The sequence below is a fragment of the Copidosoma floridanum genome, unplaced genomic scaffold (genome assembly GCF_036245765.1).
Source record: "Copidosoma floridanum isolate Cflo_tuat_1 unplaced genomic scaffold, Cflo_Japanese_pri ptg000017l, whole genome shotgun sequence".
Classification (NCBI taxonomy): domain Eukaryota; kingdom Metazoa; phylum Arthropoda; class Insecta; order Hymenoptera; family Encyrtidae; genus Copidosoma; species Copidosoma floridanum.
The window spans coordinates 4,093,495-4,110,654 of record NW_028321894.1 but is presented as its reverse complement, the minus strand read 5'-3'; the positions used below and the strand labels follow the sequence as shown (position 1 = coordinate 4,110,654).

General features: G+C 32.7%; 1 protein-coding gene across 1 annotated transcript in view; it reads left to right on the top strand.

Annotated features, from left to right (window-relative positions):
• Positions 1-17,160, top strand: part of LOC106644845 (uncharacterized) — a 2,208,360-nt gene that overhangs the window by 775,349 nt on the left and 1,415,851 nt on the right. The window contains exons 15-19 of the mRNA XM_089592443.1: positions 8,822-9,017; positions 9,071-9,264; positions 9,383-9,536; positions 9,650-9,809; positions 9,852-10,188. Coding sequence (XP_089448569.1) covers positions 8,822-9,017; positions 9,071-9,264; positions 9,383-9,536; positions 9,650-9,809; positions 9,852-10,188 — 1,041 coding nt within the window. The remainder of the gene's footprint in view (positions 1-8,821; positions 9,018-9,070; positions 9,265-9,382; positions 9,537-9,649; positions 9,810-9,851; positions 10,189-17,160) is intronic.

Here is a 17,160-nt window from a genome sequence, read left to right as displayed (position 1 = left end):
GCATATCGTCCTCTAAGCAATGGAGCAATTAAACGCATGCACCACGTCCTAGCCAAATACTGGAGGGCTTAAGTTAGTCAAACAAAAAAATGGGATACATTACTGACATTGCGTATGTATGCTAGCTTACAATACGTCGGAGCACGAGAGTACAGGTTACACACATCACGAGCTTGTACTCGGCCAGCAGGCGAAACTTCCATCGAGCGTTAAGAAGCCTGAGGTGGGCCAAACATATACAATGTTACTGCAACAAATAACAGAGACCCTCGCGTAACACCGAACATTGGCAGCAATGATCCAAGTACAAAACAAATACCATTTAAAATACTACTATGACAGGACGCTAAACACAAATTTCTTATAGAAGGTGAAATGATATATGTACTAAAGGAGCTGTCTAAAGGGAAATTTGATAAGCAATACTAGGGGCTGTTCGAGAGAGTTGGCATTGACTACAGAAACCATAACGTGAAATTACAGAGATACGAAGAAATAAGAATTCTTTTTGTAGCCAAAATAAAGGAAGCTTGTGTACTGAAAGCCTCATGTCCAAGTAACAACTAGAGAGGAGAAAGAAAATTAAAAGGAACCAAGAGGCATCGGGACCAACTAAGACAGACTCGCTTACAATCTTGACAGTTACTTATGGATAGTAGAATTATAGACGAATATGGGATAAAAAAAGATGTCAAAATAAACACTTTTTCTCTCGGAAACTCTTTTTTTCTCGTAGCATCCAGGCGTAAAATACTAAAAGGGTAAATTAAAATTAAAAAATGCTTATTATACACACACAAAACATGTTAACAATAGTAAATAGTAATGATACAAAAAAATAGAGCAAAATGCTTCGTATATCAGAAAAAAAAAAAGTTGTTTAAGTCAACATTCGTATACGGCAAATGGCCAGACACTCAACTTTTAGGAAGACAAGTCATTTTATCGATAATAAGTCTATTATATTTTTCAACCCTTAAGAAACAATTGTTACAAGTAACAAGGGATATTACTTATAATCACAAAATTATATGTTACATTCAAAGCATAGGCAAAAAAACTGTTGTGTTTCCGTGTACACAAAGAAAACCGTATTAAAAAAAAATAATAAAAGTAAGAACAAAACGTTAGTAATAATACTTTTTTTTTTAATCAAAAAAAATTTTTTTTCTTTAAATGAGGCAGAAACAAATCTCAAGCAAAAACATTTGTGTATACACACATACGAACCTGTATAAAGAATGGTACTCAAGATAATAGTACATCTGTCTCATAAACGAAATCAGAAGAACCTAAGCAGGTACACCTGTGGTATGGTTCCTAAAAATCCATAACAGTCATGAGAAATAAGTGACTGGAATAATTCAGCAACCTGCAACTGAAACAGCAAACTCCTTCATCGGTGAATTTCAGCCCTAATATGGCAGAAAAAAATATACACACCAGTAGAAAAAAAACGAAAAGCTGTTTGATGGATGACATAAGAGAGGATCAGAAACCCAAGTATTGCGGTATGGTTAAAAAAAAGAAGGAAATTGTTAAACATATACCTTTTATCAAAAAAAAAACCGAAAAACTTTGAACTAAAAATTTTAACGACCAGCTTATAATTTCTTTACCAAAAAAAAGACACACTTAAAAAAAAAAAGAAAAAAACTGCTCAAAATAGCTGTAAGGGTAACGTCAATTTATAATTTGGAAAAAAAAGACATATGTGATTTTACCACTCATGCAACTAGGATATCTTTAATAATCCACTGACGTAAGTAACGTAAATAACGACAGAAAAATAATGCGTAATGATAAAAATAGTTTCAGCATTGTGAGAAGTTAGTGATAGAAGTGTAAGAATTTAATATATGTAAGGCAAAAACATGTGTACAAGGGGTGCCAAATAAAATAACTTAATGAGTGATATTTATGAACACAATAGGTAATTAACGGATTATGTTTACCCTTGCACGTTGAGTGTAAAGATTCAGTATAGTTAGATTACACACCTTCTGTTCTTCATACAAAGGCTTTGTATCTAGGTGCCCTTTGAAAATAAGGGGTGCTTTAATTACACTAAATCTGTGAGAAAAATTTTTTTTCTTTAAATGAGGCAGAAACAAATCTCAAGCAAAAACATTTGTGTATACACACATACGAACCTGTATAAAGAATGGTACTCAAGATAATAGTACATCTGTCTCATAAACGAAATCAGAAGAACCTAAGCAGGTACACCTGTGGTATGGTTCCTAAAAATCCATAACAGTCATGAGAAATAAGTGACTGGAATAATTCAGCAACCTGCAACTGAAACAGCAAACTCCTTCATCGGTGAATTTCAGCCCTAATATGGCAGAAAAAAATATACACACCAGTAGAAAAAAAACGAAAAGCTGTTTGATGGATGACATAAGAAAGGATCAGGAACCCAAGTATTGCGGTATGGTTAAAAAAAAGAAGGAAAATGTTAAACATATACCTTTTATCAAAAAAAAAACCGAAAAACTTTGAACTAAAAATTTTAACGACCAGCTTATAATTTCTTTACCAAAAAAAAGACACACTTAAAAAAAAAAAAAAAAAAACTGCTCAAAATAGCTGTAAGGGTAACGTCAATTTATAATTTGGAAAAAAAAGACATATGTGATTTTACCACTCATGCAACTAGGATATCCTTAATAATCCACTGACGTAAGTAACGTAAATAACGACAGAAAAATAATGCGTAATGATAAAAATAGTTTCAGCATTGTGAGAAGTTAGTGATAGAAGTGTAAGAATTTAATATATGTAAGGCAAAAACATGTGTACAAGGGGTGCCAAATAAAATAACTTAATGAGTGATATTTATGAACACAATAGGTAATTAACGGATTATGTTTACCCTTGCACGTTGAGTGTAAAGATTCAGTATAGTTAGATTACACACCTTCTGTTCTTCATACAAAGGCTTTGTATCTAGGTGCCCTTTGAAAATAAGGGGTGCTTTAATTACACCAAATCTGTCCAGAATTTTGCAAGAAGAAGAAGCAAAAAAAACGCTGCAAGAAAAGAAAATACAATGAATCCTATGGTGCTGCAACTAATACTTATCTTAGTACGAGATAAGTGGCTACAAGGAAATCAACTGATCAAAAACATTAAACAATCATCATAAAAAAAAATCATACTTTAGCTTGGACCCATATACTTAAGCATAAATTATTTTTGAAAAGAAAGAAAAAAAAAAAAAGGCGTTCTCGTCAAACATATCTATTCATGTGTAGAAAAAAAATACATTGTCCAAAAAACTACTATGTAGATAGGTAAATTATGTGTTAAGATAAAAAACAGATGTGCAAAACAACTGTTAAAATTAAAAAAAAAAATCGAAAAAAAATTATCATAATAATAAAAATAGTATATGTAAAAAAAAATTTAACAAGATGAAAGGTAATACTCAGTAAGTATAAAAAGAAAAGTGGTAATAAAATAATTATGAATAAAAGTTAAGACACACAAGTTTATAGAAATAATATTATTATGTAAGAGGAACGAGCGCAAACGTAAACAATATATGTAATAGCATACTATAAACTTGCAAAAAGGAATCAAAGCCTGTGAAAGAAATTGAAATGGGGATGTTGGTAAAAACACTTCATTTAATTTTTTTAGTAATTAGTATACATCACAACATCACAACGTGATACAGAGAGTAATTAAAAAATCATCCTTAAGTTGAAAAAGAAAAGAAAGCCGTTAAGGACAAAGACGTAGCACCCTTGGACGTATCACGTACAATATAAAATATACTGCGTGAATTACAACACGAACAACGCGATACAGAGAGTAATTAAAAAATTATCCTTAAGTTGAGAAAGAAAAGAAAGCCATTAAGGACAAAGTCGTAGCACCCTTTGACGTATCACGTACAATATAAAATATACTGCGTGAGAGGAGCCTTAGCTATTAGTAAATAGAAGGAGGACGTGTGGGGGAGAAGGGAGCATAAAAAAGTATAGCAGCAGTAACCACAGTGTTCCAAAACGCTGACACTAGAAAAAGGGTAATCGCAATAAGTCACTCAGGACCACCAAGTGCCTTTCCTCATGGGATAGTAATAAAGTGAATGACTGAATCTAACTTGTGTATTGTTATCAAGCACCCTGAGCCCTTAGAAGCCAACGTTACAGAGATTTCAATGATTTTGTAATAAACCATTAGAAACAGTTGACAAAACTTTGCGTCATTTATGTAATAAGTATATACTTTTTAAAAACAAATTAGTAATTTTAGGTAAAGGTTTCTGTCAATTTCTGACAGTTTCCAAAAAGATTAGTTAAAGTATAATTTTACCTAAAAGTAATAAACCATCGTTTCAGGGGCCATATTTTTATACAATGTCATAAGGTCTCAATTTTTACTGTAGAGACCTAGAGTTCTTATAATTATAGTTAAAAAGAAAATCATTTAAAATTTATGAGACATAAAAAAATGATGGTGGATGCTTGACATCTTTATTTCAATAAAAAATTGCTGAATACAAAATGTAATACTTATTTCACATAATAAATACAAAGGAGTTTCAAACAACATAAGTTTTAGTCATTTATCAGGAGAAATAAACATCTGCTGTACTGTAGACCAAATTATTTATAAAGGGGTTGATAAGTCTGACACTGACATTTACATAAATTTATAGTACTTTCCTTTTCTAATCACGACCAAGAGTTCAAAGTGGCCAGTGGGGACACGATTTCGGAATTGCGCTCAAAGTGAATACGCTTTTGTGTATAAAATAATGAACGTGTGCTTAAAAGGTGCATCCATACATGAGTGGTATAAGTTACAAAATTGATCTGTAAATCTTAGTTTTATTGGCAAGTACACTTTTTTCTGAAAGCACCTTGCACCATAAAAGCTTTAAGCTGAAGTAAAGTTTAACAGGTACCTTAGCAAAGAGCATGTCTTCAAAAGAGGTAACGATTATTTCCAAAAAGTACAAAAGTGTATTCTTATGTATATACTCCAGGAGGCTGTTCTTATGTTTGAGTAAAGACTGATGTACTTTTTTTGCAGTTGTATTTTATGTGCCTTTGCAGGGAAAAGAGTTTTAATAAGTATTATTTAAAGTATTTTTTTAGTGTACTTAAAATAATATGTTGTAGTATTGTAATTTTACAGTAATTGCAAACCTTTAACCTAAAAGAATACTTCTCAGATTTCTATTTTATTCGAAAAGTGTACTTGGCATTTTATATAAGAAAAATTATAAACATGTATGAAAGAGAAAAAAATTTTTGACTTTTCATGTATATTATTAACAATTAATATAAAAACATTTTGAGTAATATGGGAATTTTCAACTTCATTGATAAAATTTTTTTAACGTATCTTCTAAAAAGATTTATAAGATATCACAGGGTTGTCATTAGACCCCATGATTTCTGGTTATTTTATCAAAAGTACTGAAAAAAGTTTTAGTTTTTTGTTGTGTTGCATAAAATCACGATCCAAGCAACACATACTGATTTTTTAATATTAATTTGTATTGCTGCACGTACGGGATAAGTAAGGGGTGTTGTTTGCAGTAAGACCAAGTGAAATCCCAAACAGCAGATTTTTGGGGTAAAAGAGTTGTTTAAATAGCATGCGATTGTCTGTGTAAAAAAAATTTTTCAAAGATTCTTATACTATTAGAAAAAGTCGAAGAAAATTCTTGTACACGTTTAACAAAGTATTTTTTCAGTTTTCTTTTAGTACTCTTATTTTACAATGTAGAACAAAAGTAATGTAGCTTCCAAAGCCAGTAAAAGTATCGTGTTATGAATTGTTTAACTAGTTTTATGCATTTATGAAATGATTCGCTAACAAACTATTATTCTAGAACATATGATCATAGCTCGTGATATTTGTACCTTATATAGATATAAAGTGTGTCCTAAGTATCTTATCCTCTTTGGTCAAGTCAAGAAAATACATGATTTTCTACTTAAAGAATCAAGTTTTTAGGTATTATATCTTTAGAAACTTGTCAATTGCTGAATGTGTATAGCACTATACTCTCACCAGAACAGCATATATGTATAAAAGACTAATCGCTTATCTACAAAGCATTAAATCGACGCTTGGTTCTACAAAACAAGACATGTGCAGTGCACTAACGACACTTCTGGCTCTACAAACGATAATTGTTATGAGCTTTTTAGTACAAAGGGTACAAGCTTTATTACTTTAACAATTCCTAACAATCTATCTAACTTTCTGATGCAATGTCTTGTCACTGAATTCGACCTAGATATGTATAGTACTTAGTACGGGCATCAGTGGTAATATTGCATAGTCGAAAACGATGACATGTTTATGCTTATAAATTGTAATTACTTTTGGATCATGCAAAAAAATGAATAACACAATATTTTCTATGTAATGTATTCTCAATATTATGTTTAACTGTTACCGTGTATCCAATGAATTATAATAGCTCACTCGTGCTTGTTAAAATTATGATTTTTTTAGATACACGTAGATATCTAGTTTATTTGTCAATGAGAATAAGGAATTACTAAAGTTGGTAAGAACCTATCCCTCTATGTAAATACATCTTATCTTGAATTACTACTTAAAACTGGTCAACTTTAAATAAACTCCATTTAAATTACTTGATGCGAATGTAACACAATTATTTCACCATATAAAATTTACTGCTCAGTTAATATGATTTTATGTAAGTGAAACTTGATATGGGTTCTCGAGATGTCATACAATAGTTAAGAACAGTCACTATTTAATGCTTATAGATTTCAATAGCTTTTGAACCATAGATATCAGTGGTATACGTGCCATATCATGGTAAATTTTTTCTTAACATTTTGTAAGATTGCTATCGTACTCCGTTTCGATTATTACAGCTTACAGTCACATTTTTGTAGTCAATAGACCTTTTTGCTCAAGTATGTATGTATCAATGTTATTCGTGAAATTAGAATGGTTACTGTGTCTGGTCTTATTTGAAAAAAATCTCACCTCTTGAGCTGATACATTGATATACTCGTTTACACTTGGCGAGTGTAAAATAATGTAATAGAATTCCAGCCTTAAAATAATACACATCGATTATTTAATTGTAATAAATTTAGTGATGAGTTTATTTTTGAACTGCTTACTAAAATTGCATTGATAACTATTCTACTTGTAACACATAAGCCTCAGCATCTTATGATGTATGATAAGAATACACATATCTACACTTTTCTTAGGTAAGTATTCAAGAGGCATAGTGAAAATCATAAGACAAGATTGACAGAAAAAGTCGAGCATTTACAAATTTTTTTGAAAAACTTTTATTAAATTTAGAAACAACATCTACAGTACTTACCATAACTTTATCTTAAAAAATAACTACATTATCTTTATCAATCAAGACATCAGCAGTAGTTGCCAATCTAACAGTAGTAGGTAGGAATGCCACATTATTGTGATATACTTTTTGGACGTATTGAAGAACTCATGTCTATTTAACTCAGCCTTATTGCTTTTATTCAGTGAGACAGTAATACCGGCCAATTTAACAAGAGTAGGCAAAAATGGTACATGACTTTGATCAAGAGTTTTTGAAGTTTCAGTGGACTCTTGACAATTCAATTCATTTTATACATTGCATATGTTCTGTGTCTTCTGTAATATCTTTGGGATTAAAAATTGTAGGATTTGATAAAGTACACCCAATTGTAGGATTACACTCGTCAATCTCAAAAAAAAGTACACGACAGGTTTTTGAAATTTCAGCCAGTGACACCAGATACTCTTGGATCATACTTGATAACTCGGATAAAACGTCCCTGATAACATATACAACAGCACTCTAATTTAAAATGCTACTTGATGTATCTTTGAAACACTCTGGACTGTCTTGATCAAAATACTGACAAACTACTCTGACTTCATTAGTTGATCTTATAATACCCCTAATAGTAAGTTAAGGTTTAGCTAGGTCATTTTTAAAATCAAAAAAGAATTAATATTATAAAGAAACGTTTTAGTGTATGGAAAATAATTATAAAGTTATAAAAATATAAAAAAGTTTCTATAAGTACCAAAAAAATACTTCTTAAAAAATTTTACACACTCAATGTACCCACTGTATTATTCCTTAATTAAAGACAATGTTTGTACGATTCAAAATTTTTAATGTCGTTGTCCCAGTGACCAACTTATTCAGCTACTTTAAACTGAAGAAGCAGCCCAACAGGTAAGATCTTTTCAAATAAATCTATATAACTTTTTTGGTCTTTTTTTCTTGTTCTTTACTAACTACGTATAAATTTTTTTAAATAACTTTTAGAGGAATCATTTTTTTTTTTCGTTTTACATGCATTATACTTTATTGTGTTAGGATTGAAAGGGAACAGTCCATTTTCTCTAAAAATACTTAAACCGGTTTTTTTTCTTCTGTGAACGAACTTAAAAGTTTTTTATAAACTATTGCCAAAATGTTCTGGTTTTAGATTTTGTACTGTATTTGCAGCTTTTTAGATTTAAAAAGGTTTACACCAAATATCTTCAAATAGGTAAAAACACAAAGTATTTAGAGATTCAAAAACGTGATTAGAGTTTTGGCACAAAGTCGCCAGATTTATCTTCTGTTTGTGAGAAAATGATATTCAAGGTATATTTATGTGGAATGAGGGACCATCATAATAGAGTACAACAGAAAAATTAACGTATCATTTGTATAGCCTAGAATATAAAGTGTTTAGTGGAACACGTCGAGTGAGAGTAAAATACTTTGTTCAATGGTTTACAAGAGGGCTAATAACAGCGTAAGAGGCATCGTGAGCAAGAGCAGGACAGGCGTCTGGTCGTTTCGAAGAGCGGTGCTCAAGTGCCCGATCGCAGAGGCGGCTCCTGGCAAGGCGGAAGCCCGTGAGCATGGCGGAAGTGCACGCAGCGCCTCACTCGGCTGTCACGCTCGGGCGCGAAACCAAACAATCCACCCACCTCGGTCCTGGATCGAAGAACTACGTGCCACTTGCCAAACCAGGGTTGGTCAGGGAGTCTTCTGGAGGTAATGGAGCCACGGGAGGCGCCAACACAGGCAGCAAGACTATCTTGGTGATGGATCGGTCGTACACGCCAGTCGCCGTCTTGAGGGTAGCAGTGCGGACATAGCCGTTGGCTCCCAGGTGGACGCTGATGACACGGCCGATCGGCCATCGGCCGCTGGACTGCAGAAGTGTAACGTCGAGGAGGACGACCACATCGCCAACGATAAAGTTCTAGCGAGGAGTAGTCCATTTTGACCGCTGTTGGAGTGTTTTGAGGTATTCTTGGCTTCAGCGGGACCAAAACTGGACGCAGACCCCCCGAACGAGCTCCCAGTGAGCAAGCGCATCTAAGCTCTCCGCAGGGGAGCCGGGCAGAACGATGGAGTTGAGAAGGCCACCGACGAGGAAATACCCTGGGGTGAGAACATCGAGGTCTCCAGTGTCTCCAGATAGTGGTGTCAGTGGTCGGCTATTTAAGACCATCTCGATGCCAACAAGCACCGTGGAGAATTCCTCGTAAGTAAGATGGCGTGACCCCATGACGCGCCGGAGGTGACTTTTGGTTGACTTGACGGCGGCCACCCACAAGTTACTGAAGTGAGGAGTGCCTAGTGGAATGAACTTTCAAGCAATTCCTTGATCGGCAAGAGAGCCCGCGACCAATCCCCAGTCCAGCTTGGCTGTCAGCAAGGCATCGTGCAGCTCAACATCAGCGCGGCAGAAGCAAGTCGCGTTGTCGCTCCATATCTCGCCAGGCCAACCGCGGCGTCCAGCGAATTGCTGGAGGGCGCCCAAGAAGGACGCAGCTAAGAGATCTCCGACCAGCTCCAGGTGCAGGGCCTTGGTGGTGAGGCACACAAAAACGGCGATGTAGCCTTTCGTGGTCCGGACTCCTCGTCCTCTGGCAGAGAGTACATGAAAAGGGCTGGCGTAGTCCACCCCGGTGCAGGCAAAGGCACATGGAGGGGAGACTCGGGACGACGGCAGTGGGGCCATGAGTTGAGTCGCCGGTCGCGCTCGCAGCCAGATCCAAACGACGCACCTGCGGAGATGAGCCTTGATCCGCCGGGGTCCACCAAGGAGCCAAGCGCGCTTACAGACGTAGGCACTTATGACACGGTATCTACCGTGCAGCGCCAAAGAGTGCGCCCAGGCGATGACCATGGAAGTGAGGGACAAGGCGCCCACGGTGTTACAAAACGACGAAATTATTTCGAAATAAAATAACTCACGACTGGAAGGTCCGATCGACAAGATTTTTTTTTTAAATGAAAGCTTATTCAATGTAGATTTGGAAAATAATATGGAGTTTTCATTATTATGCTTTTCTAACCTAAAAAAAAGGGTAAAACCTCCATTTCTCAAATTTCTTGCGTGAATAATAGGAAAATCATTATCTATTGCACAGTACTTAATACATAACTGGTGGTAAAATAGTTTTACTAATAAAATTGAGTACAATACATTATATCAATTTTTTTAAATGGCGGATTCAAGATGGCCGCCAGCGATAGCAAAAATTTCACTGTTTTTTACTAGAAATTGTGTTTTCAGAAGATTTTATGTTCTCACAACTAATAACATAACAAATTATCAATAATTCTAATATTAAGTCATCGAAATTCCGTCCTAACCTTCAAATTAAAGATTAAACCACAATTTCTTCATTTCTTGCGTTACCAAAAGTAAAATCATAATCCTCATTGTAGTAACCAAATAAATTTTAAGTAGTTGAAATTATACCCCACAAAAAGTTTTATGTCTTATGAAATTTCAAAATGACGGATTTAAAGTGGCCACCAGCGATAGCCGAAATTTTATTATTTTTTACTTGAAATTGTATTTTCAGAAAATTTTTTTATGTTTTTACAACTAAAAAATAACAAATTGGTAATAATTCTAATATCATGTCATTAAAATTCCGTCGTAACCTTCAAATTATAGATTCAACCACATTTTCATTTCTTGCGTCACCAATAGTAAAATTATAATCTGCATCGTAGTAACCAAATAAATTGTAAGTACTGGAAAGTGTTGTCAACAAAAAATTTATTTTTGAATAATAAAATTTGAACATGTCCTATTTAGGATGGCCGCCAACAAATAATAAAAGTCCACAATCTTTTTCATCAAATACTGTTTTCAAAAATTTTTTTAATTTCCATTTACACATTATATATCAATTTTAAAATGTTTTAAACATGACATCAAAAATGGCCGACAAATTATTTTTAATGATATCTTTTTTGTTTTTTCAACAGTATATTTGGGTATTTTAGTGTTATTTAACAAAAACATCGCATTAAACTACACTAACCTTTATAAATTTAGATATGTTCCGTGTCAGGTTCGTAGAAATATGAAAATGATAATATTTATCTCTAAATACATATAATAGTCAACAATTTTCTATCTCAGCAATCTAATATTTTATAAATAATCCTAGTTTGCAGTAATTAATACAGTTGTCGTACAAGACTTATCAGCCGAGAATTCGTATAGAAAGTTGAAGGGGTTCTACATTTATTGCAAAGTATTATTTTAATTTATTTAATATTTTCATTTTTTAACTTACTAGTCAATCACAAGTCATAAGTAAAAATTGACTTTGGTCACAAACTTTTATTACTATTATTATTTTAAAAAAGGTCAACAAGGCTTCTTTTCAATTCATGATTATACGTATGACGTTACTTGTTTTGCAATTTAAAATTTTGATTCATCATGGCTGTCACTGTTAATTGTTTAATGTCTTTTTTTTAATATTTAGTTTTAACAGTCCCTGTATTATTACACAACAGATAAATTAGACAAAATTTAAGTCAGTAACATTCAGTGTTATTTTATTAATGAGAATCATACATTATTTTTTAAGTATAAACTAATTTTTTTTGTATTCATACATAAAAGAACCATATTTTCTTTTTTGTCGACACATATTCACACACATACATAGATACGTACATGCATACATAATTACACATATATCTATGTATATATATATGCACACATATATTTATATGACTGTTTCGGTATGACTACACTCATGCAGTTGTTACGAACAACGTTTTTTTTTAACAACATTTTTCATTTACAGTTCTTACATAAATAATGGCTAATAGTAACAGTTATGGCTTACACGTAGTTTTTATTTTGACCTTTCTTCTTTGTACGCTTTAATTATTAAACATTCTCTTCGCTTTCGTTGTGGTCTGACCTGTAAAAATAAAGAATAATCAAACGGAACGTATAGCTTTAATACATTTCTTTGGATTTGATGTTCCTTGCTTTTCTTGTATTTGCTGTATTTATGTCGGTCATGTTACAATTTTTCGTTTGTTTAGCACTTTGGTATGTAAAAATATTATTTTAAAAATTTTTTCTGTTTTAGAAAACAATTGAAGGAAATATACGTACATTGATAAGAGAATAATTATCAAAATTTATGGTGGTCGATACATGAAATTAAATAAAAAAATATTTATTGTTGAATCTGTATTCCCTACAATTTTCTATAGAAATTCTCGGCTAATAAATCTTGTACGACAACTTTATTAACTACTGCAAACTAAGATTGTTTATAAAATATGAGATTGCTGAGATAGAAAATTGTGGACAATTATATGTATTTAGAGATAGATAATATCATTTTTATATTCCTACGACCCTGACACGGAACATATCTAAATTTAAAAAAGGTAATTGTAGTTTGATGCATGGTTTTTGTTAAATAACACAAAAATACCCAAATATACTGTTGAAAAAACGCAAAAGATTTCATTAAAAAAAATTTGTCGGCCATTTTTGATGTCATTCTTAAATCATTTTGAAATTGATATATTATGTGTAAATGAAAATTTAAAAAATTTTTGAAAACAGTATTTGATGAAAAAGATTGTGGACTTTTATTATATGTTGGCCGCCATCCTAAATAGGACATGTTCAAATTTTATTATTCAGTAATCAATTTTTTGTTGACAATAATTTCCAGTACTTACAATTTATTTGGTTACTATGATACAGATTATAATTTTACTATTGGTGACGCAAGAAATGAAAATGTGGTTGAATCTATAATTTGAAGGTTACGACGGAATTTCAATGACATGATATTGGAATCATTACCAATTTGTCATTTTTTAGTTGTAAAAACATAAAAAAATTTTCTGAAAATACAATTTCAAGTAGAAAATAATAAAATTTTGGCTATCGCTGGTGGCCACTTTAAATCCGCCATTTTGAAATTTTATTAGACATAAAACTTTTTGTGGGGTATAATTTTAACTACTTGAAATTCATTTGGTTACTACGATGAGGATTATGATTTTACTATTGGTAACGCAAGAAATGAAGAAATTGTGGTTTAATTTCTAATTTAAAGGTTAAGACGGAATTTCGATGACCTAATATTAAAATTATCAACAATTTGTTATGTTGTTAGTTGTGAGAACATAAAATCTTCTGAAAACACAATTTTAAGTAAAAATCAGTGAAATTTTGGCTATCACTGGTAGCCATCTTGAATCCGCCATTAAAAAAAATTATTTTAATGTATTGTACTTTATTCTATTAGTAAAACTACTTTACTACCAGTTATGTATTAAGTACTGTGCAATAGATAATGATTTTACTGTTATTCACGCAAGAAATTTGAGAAATGGAGGTTTTACTCTTTGTTTTGAGGTTAGAAAAGCATTTTTATAAAAACTCCATATTTTTTCCTAAATCTACATTGAATAAGCTTCTTAAAAATTACATTATCACATAATTATATAAATAAAGTAATTCAAAGTAAATCAATTATAAATGAATTATGTAAGATCATTATATAAATATAATTCGAGGTTCATATCATTTTAATGGTTTTCAAGGGTACTTATTTTAAATTTGATAAACAAATAATGGCACAATGTCATTGAGTAATTATATGAAAATAAAATAAAAATTGCATTAATAACCTATAAAATCGCAAAAAAATGAGTGAAAAAAAAAATTTCAAAAAAAATTAATGAAATGAAATATGAAAATAAAATGAAATAAAATTACAAAAGACATGAATAAATACAACGGAATGAAAAAAAATAAAATAAAAAAGGGAATGAAAAAAAAAGATTAAATATGAAAATAAAAAAAGGAATTAAATAAAGGAAATACAAAAAAATGAAAAAAATGTATTAAAATGAAATATCAAAAAAAAATAAAACAAGAAATAAAAAAAAAAAATTAAAACAAAAAACAAAAAAAAAATAAAACAAGAAATTAAAGACAAACCAGGGGGTATGAGGCTCTTTTACCGTCAAGCTTAAATCAGATGGCGCCAGGGCACGTCGCGGCTGTCATACTTACACACCGTCAAATTTACAGTTGTGTATTGCGTTCGTAAGCCTATCTGTGTAATGAGCAAAGCAGAAGACATAACCTTTGTAAATGATTGCTGTTGTTTGCAGACAATTTTTGTTTGCATTTACGTTTAAAGATAGTAGGAAAAATGAAGTGCAGTGTAATATCCTGCGATAAGAAAGTGAAATTTAAATTTCCTTCTGATAGTGTGATAAAAAAAAGTGGCTCGAAGCATTTGGGAGACCAACATTTTTGCCGCTCCCAAGTCATGGCTTACCTGTTTACGAGTTCTGCTTTTCTTTTACTGACTCTTGCTCCTTTCCCTTTTAAAAGCTTTTTCAATTCTGAAACTTTTAAGCTCCCATAATATTCTTTCTTGTCTTCCTTATTTATTTCAAAATTTCAAATATTGCGCTTTACCACTACACTTTAATTTCCTATGTACATACAATACTGAAAAGTAATGTTGTGTGAGTGAGACGGCCATGACAGCCGCGACGTGCCCTGGCGCCATCTGATTCAAGCTTGACGGTAAAAGAGCCTCATAAATGGGTCATGGGACCCACGGTAAAAACGAAGTTCTTTAAACATGACATGAGTATAAAAACACAATTTCTCAGGTAACAAGGGGGTCGCCAGACCCGTAGAAAGAACGAAGCTCTATAAACGTTAGTACTGCATTCATGTAGTTTACTAAACAAAAACTTGAAAAACGAATTAAAGAAAAAAACTAAAAAAATAGTTCAGTACTCACGATGGTTGAACTTCGTGAGTACTGTATTTATGCACGACGTTCTCACAAAGTTCAACCATCGTGAGTACTGAACTATTTTTTTAATTTTTTTCTTTAATTCGTTTTTCAAGTTTTTGTTTAGTGAACTACATGAATGCAGTACTAACGTTTATAGAGCTTCGTCCTTTCTACGGGTCTGGCGACCCCCTTGTTACCTAAGAAATTGTGTTTTTATACTCATGTCATGTTTAAAAAACTTCGTTCTTACCGTAGGTCCCATGACCCATTTATACCCCCTGGTTTGTTTTAAATTTCTTGTTTTTTTTTTTTTTGTTTCTTGTTTTAATTTTTTTTTTTTATTTCTTGTTTTATTTTTTTTTGATATTTCATTTTAATACATTTTTTTCATTTTTTTGTATTTCCTTTATTTAATTCCTTTTTTTATTTTCATATTTATTTTTTTTTTTTCATTCCGTTGTATTTATTCATGTCTTTTGTAATTTTATTTCATTTTATTTTCATATTTCATTCCATTAATTTTTTTTGAAATTTTTTTTTTCACTTATTTTTTTGCGATTTTATAGCTTATTGATGCAATTTTTATTTTATTTTCATATAATTACTCAAAGACATTGTGCCATTATTTGTTTATCAAATTTAAAATAAGTACCCTTAAAAACCATTAAAATAATATGAAACTCGAATTATATTTATATAATGATCTTACATAATTCATTTATAATTGATTTTTTTTAAATTACTTCATTTATATAATTATGTGATAATGTAACATAATTTGTTTGTCGAATTCGAAATAAGCGCCTCTAAAAACCATTGATACATTCTTCAACTCTATTCCACGTTTTTTTTTTTTTTTTTTTTTTTTTTTTTTAAATCAAGTATTTAGAAAACAAATACAAATATAATTTATCATGAATCACATGTATCATCAGTGAATGCATAAAAAAATAAAATGTTATAGTTACAAACCACACGATAAGTACAAGAAATCGAGTTTCTACAGACGGCAGCGCTCGTAGAAGAGTGGGTAAGGTACTGGACTCACATGCAGGAAGTCGAGGGTTCAAAACTCTTTATTGGGAAATTTTTTTTTTTTTTTTTTTTTTTTTTTTTTTTTTCACAATTGTAAAAGAAAAAAATTCAAAGTGAAATAAAAATTATTGTGAGAAAATAAAATTGGGAGTGTGAGGGAGAATGGTGGGCAAAGGTGTGTAGAAGAGTAACACGGCACGGTTGGCCGATATACATATATAATGGGGAGAGGGGAAGTGTATAGAGAATAGTCGGTGAGGGGGACGGGGTAACGGGGGGAAACTTGAGAGAAAAAGTAAACCACTTTCGTTTAAAAAAAAAAAATCTGTCGATTTTAAAATTCTAGCCCCCCGAGTAACGCGACATAAAGAACTTCGTTCTAAAAAAAAAAATCTTATCGATTGGGCCTTCCAGTCGTGAGTTATTTTATTTCGAAATAATTTCGTCGTTTTGTAACACCCGCAGGTGCCGCTCTTCGTAGGTCAGTGGCGAATGCTCGAGTGGCCCGCTGACGCGCAGAATCCCGTAGTCATCGAGGAAGGCTGCTAACGGTACCAAGGGGTTCGTCTTCCGCAGACGTTTGCCCCGTCGAAGACACTGAAGGTTGGCCGAGAATGATCTTGCAGAAGCCTGGCTGAGGCATACACATGCGAGAAAAGCGTCGTAAAGCTCGGTTGGCGTAAGAGGTTAAGCGACCGAAAGCACGGGGCCCCTGCCCAAGTAGCTCCAGACGAATCAACGAATGCGTACAAGGAAGCTAAGTAGCATGCGTAAGTTTGAGAATTGCTCGAGGTAGCTGGCGTCGAGCTGCTGCACTACGCAGCAGATTGATAAATGCTGAATCGGTGCGGGGAGCAGGTCTAGGGGCCACGAGTCAATGTCCTCGGTGAGCCAAGCGGGGCCCTCCCACCAAGTGCGCTGCGAGCGAAGGCCGGTCGGCACCTCTGGTCGCAAGGTCAGCTGGATTTGACTGGGTCGGCACGTATCGCCAGACGCACGAAGGCAGAATTTCAT